The sequence below is a fragment of the Vanacampus margaritifer genome, chromosome 7 (assembly GCF_051991255.1).
Source record: "Vanacampus margaritifer isolate UIUO_Vmar chromosome 7, RoL_Vmar_1.0, whole genome shotgun sequence".
Lineage (NCBI taxonomy): Eukaryota > Metazoa > Chordata > Actinopteri > Syngnathiformes > Syngnathidae > Vanacampus > Vanacampus margaritifer.
Window position 1 is genome coordinate 3,504,136 of NC_135438.1, and position 4,247 is coordinate 3,508,382.

General features: G+C 34.5%; 1 protein-coding gene across 1 annotated transcript in view; it reads right to left on the reverse strand.

Moving 5' to 3' along the window:
* Nucleotides 1–897: 897 nt before the first annotated feature.
* The window catches only part of LOC144054993 (cytochrome P450 4V2-like), a 27,754-nt gene continuing 24,404 nt past the window's right edge, over nucleotides 898–4,247 (reverse strand). Inside the window, exons 5-11 of the mRNA XM_077570513.1 lie at nucleotides 4,160–4,229; nucleotides 3,951–4,077; nucleotides 2,749–2,907; nucleotides 2,460–2,562; nucleotides 2,079–2,213; nucleotides 1,612–1,791; nucleotides 898–1,331 (exon numbers count right to left, since the gene is read on the reverse strand). Coding sequence (XP_077426639.1) covers nucleotides 1,147–1,331; nucleotides 1,612–1,791; nucleotides 2,079–2,213; nucleotides 2,460–2,562; nucleotides 2,749–2,907; nucleotides 3,951–4,077; nucleotides 4,160–4,229 — 959 coding nt within the window. The 3' untranslated portion in view covers nucleotides 898–1,146. The remainder of the gene's footprint in view (nucleotides 1,332–1,611; nucleotides 1,792–2,078; nucleotides 2,214–2,459; nucleotides 2,563–2,748; nucleotides 2,908–3,950; nucleotides 4,078–4,159; nucleotides 4,230–4,247) is intronic.

Genomic DNA, 4,247 nt, shown 5'->3' on the forward strand with positions numbered 1-4,247 from the left:
TATTTTGATGATCAAACATCTTTATGACTTTAAGTGTACAGCGGACACTTACCCACAATGATAAAGCCAAAAATATATTTTTTTAAATCTTGCACAGACCTGCAAAATTGTGAAAAAAATCATCGGTTATAACACAAAGCTATACGTAACAACTGCATGAGTCAACTTTAAGTCTGAAACTGCTGAGAAGAAAAAGCTAACCAAAACAAGGCAAAATACCTTGGATTATGATCATTACTAAGGCTAGCTAGCATTAGCATTGCAAGAGTATATGGAGGTCATTATGCAACACAACTTTAAAAGTCATCCATTGGCCCTTGGCGAGTCTTTGGATTTTGCGACCTTTGAGTTGCTAAAGCATGAACAAGAGGCAACCTGCAGCGCACTTGGCAAGTGCGCATAAACGTGCTCAAGATAGCGGCTAATCTGCTCTTTTATGTTGCCGTTTATACACGCAAGTGTTAAGGCTTATCTTTACTTATGTATCAGTAGGTCATATATATGGTAAAGGGGAAAAAAATGGTAGGTTTGAGCGATTGAGGACATACTATATTTCTCACCCTAATTTTGGTCAAAATCCAAGTTATGAAACTTTTGAGGTTTTTCAACTTCAAAGGTAAAAAAGAAAATACTGGTCATTTTGGAAATACTTATTTTACTATACCAAAAGACAAAAATCACTTTTCGGGAAATTTAGCAACAATTGGCTGTGTATAAATTAAACAATTAACAAATTAGAACAAAAATGGACTTGTAGATTTAAAATAATAATAGTAAGTGTCACAATGCAGTACTGAAATACAATAAAATGTGCCGTACTTAAAAATACACACACAAAAAAGAAAGAAAAAGAAAAAAGAAAAGAAAGTAGCATATTAAAAACAACAACAACAACGATTTTTGTCTAGAAAAATTACTTTTATTTTTTGGGTTCATTTGGAAACAAAAGGTTACAAATTGGTACAAATGTATTTTAAAATTTGAACGTTTGAACGTTCATGCTTCTAATTGGACAACAACATGCAATACAATATTAACACAAATCACAAGTACATTATTCATTATTTACGAATCAAAATTCATTCATAACAAAATGTACATCCAGCACTTGGTACGGAGCAAAATTATGAAACCAACCAACCCTTCTCAAATAAGAAGCATTGTTTGGGCTTTGTCCCGCTTTTCCAATTGGATCCAGATGCCACATTCGGGCCGCAGGATGAGACCGGCTGTTGGACTCAGCTCCTCACGCGACTGGCTGGTTTTCACGTTAAATTTACGCAAAATGGATGATAACACAACCTTTTCCTCCATGATGGCAAAGCGCTGACCTGCCAGAGTTGAAAACGAGAAAATAACATATTAGCATATGAAATTGCATTAACATTAGCATTAGCATAAGGAGAAGCATTAGCTTTAGCATGAGGAGTAGCATAAACAATAACATTTATTAGCATCAACATTAGTAGTACACTTAGCATCAGCATGAGAAGCTTAAACATTAGCATCAATATTACCATCAACATGAGCATTAGCATGAAGTGATGTACTAGCATCAGCATTAGCATTAGCAATAGCACATGGTGACTGATCCATGTGTTCCCTTCTTACCGATGCAGTTACGGAGTCCGGCAGAGAAAGGGATGTACGCGTAGGGCGGCCTTCCCGCCAAATTTTCCGATAGGAAGCGTTCGGGCCGGAATTCCTCAGGCTCGGGGAAGTAGCGAGGATCTCGGTGGAGAGAGTAGGTCATGATGAGGGCGTTGGTGCCACTGGGCACTGTAAAACCGTCTGACAAAATAAAATAAAAATACTGTATATACCTGATGAAAATGTTTATATTAATCCTACAAGATGCCAGAATCGTTGAAGTTTAACTTTTTGTTTAATTCAAACATGTTGCAGCAAGCAGGGACATCAGCGCTAATGTTAGCATAAGCTGTGCTAATACGAGCAAGGCTACCGGTAGTGTGTAAAAACCTTAAATAAATATCGTTACCATAATTGTCCTCCAAGTTCAACTTGGAGATGATTTTTAATGCAGAAGTAGTGCTAATAGCTACTTAGCTCATACGTACTGATTTTGGTGTCTTCACGAATGGTGCGTGCGAAGAAGGGCACCGAGGGATAAAGGCGTAGGGCCTCCTTAATGACGCACTCCAAGTACTTGAGCTGCTTCAAGTCGTCCATGCTAGCCACGCGTTCCGACGTACCTTTGGACATGGGAAAAAAAGTTCTTAAGGCGCCAACCCAAAACACTTCTGACAGCTTGCAAGGCGCAGCAAAGCAACTAAGAGCATATCTGAATCATGCTGTGTGTGTGTTTTGGCTTTTTGAATTTTCACAGCTATCATTTGCCCGAAGCGCAACTCCAAACTCCAAACAAACACATTAGAGGCAATGAGTCAGGGTGTGCGCGTGTGTGAGTGAATGTGTATGTGTGTGTGTGTGTGTGTTACCAAACACTTCCTGAAGCTCGCGTTGAACTTTATGGTGTACGTCGGGGTGCGAGCCCAGCAGATGAAGGGCCCAGTTCATGGCGGCTGCCGTTGTGTCGTGGCCCTACAATAACAAATACAACAACACAATCTCATTTTAATAAAATTGATAAATATAAATGCAAACTACAGCTATGCTTTATGATTTTTATCAATATTTTGAATTTATCATTTATTTCCATAAGTATGTGTTTATATTAAAATGAATGAATGAATGAATATGAATGGGGAAAAAAAGGGAATTATCAACCCTAAACATGAAGGTGTCCACTTCTTCTTGGATATCCTGGTGGCTCATGGGGTTTCCGTCCTCGTCTTTGGTCTTGAGCAGCATGTCCAGGAATGCTCGCCTCTTCCTGGTCTCGGACTCGTCCTCCAGCTTTAGACTCTCGGCTCGCTCCCGAATCACCTGACGGGAAGTCGGAAGACGGGAAATGAGCAGAGTTCACTCTTTTGAGGCTCCCTGAACTGAAAGCTCAAATGTTTCACCACAGGTATTACTGGAAGTAGAAATGAGCCACTGAGATCTACATTGGGCTCACTCAATCAAATTTTTGTCATTTTCAAATTAAGTGCGGACATGAATAGAGAAAAGGCTTATATTTCAGATGAACAGCTTACTTACAAGGATTATAATTAAGAACATATATACGTATATATATAGAGTATATATACGTATATATATATATATATATATATATATATATATACACACATATATATATATATATACACGTATATATATAGATATACACACGTATATATATACACACACACATATATATATATACACACACATATATATATATATATATATATATATATATATACAGTATATACACGTATATATATACACACACATATATATATATATATACAGTATATATATACACACACATATATACACGTATATATATATATACACACACACATATATATATATACACATATATATATATACACGTATATATATATATATATATATATATATATATATATATATATATATATACACGTATATATATACACACACATATATATATATATATATATATACACACACATATATATATATATATATATACACACACATATATATATATATATATATACACACACATATATATATATATATATATACACACACATATATATATATATATATATATACACACACATATATATATATATATATATACACACACATATATATATATATATATATATATATATATATATATATATATATATATATATATATATATATATATATATATATATATATATATATAATATACATATATATATACATATATATATATATATATATATATACACACACGCACACATATATATATATATATATATATATATATATATATATATATACACGTATATATATACACACATATATATACAGGAAAGCTAAATATAAACAAAATGGGTTCTTACCTCGTACGTGAAAGAATGCAGCATTTTGAGCGTGCTGTCGTGCAGGTTGCCCTCGCCAAAGTATTTGTACGTAAAGTCGGGCCAAAACCACGGTGCCCTCTGTCTGCGACTGATGAAGTCACTCATTCTTGAAACAAACACAGTCATTGCATTATTTCCTTAAACTGTTCAGTGCGTTGGAAAATAAATAAATCTGCAATTCATCTTACTTGTAGACACTTTGGACGTACTCCGACTCAGAATTGCTTTGGGCGTAAATATTCTTTCCCATGGCAGTTTCTACATAAGAGATACAAA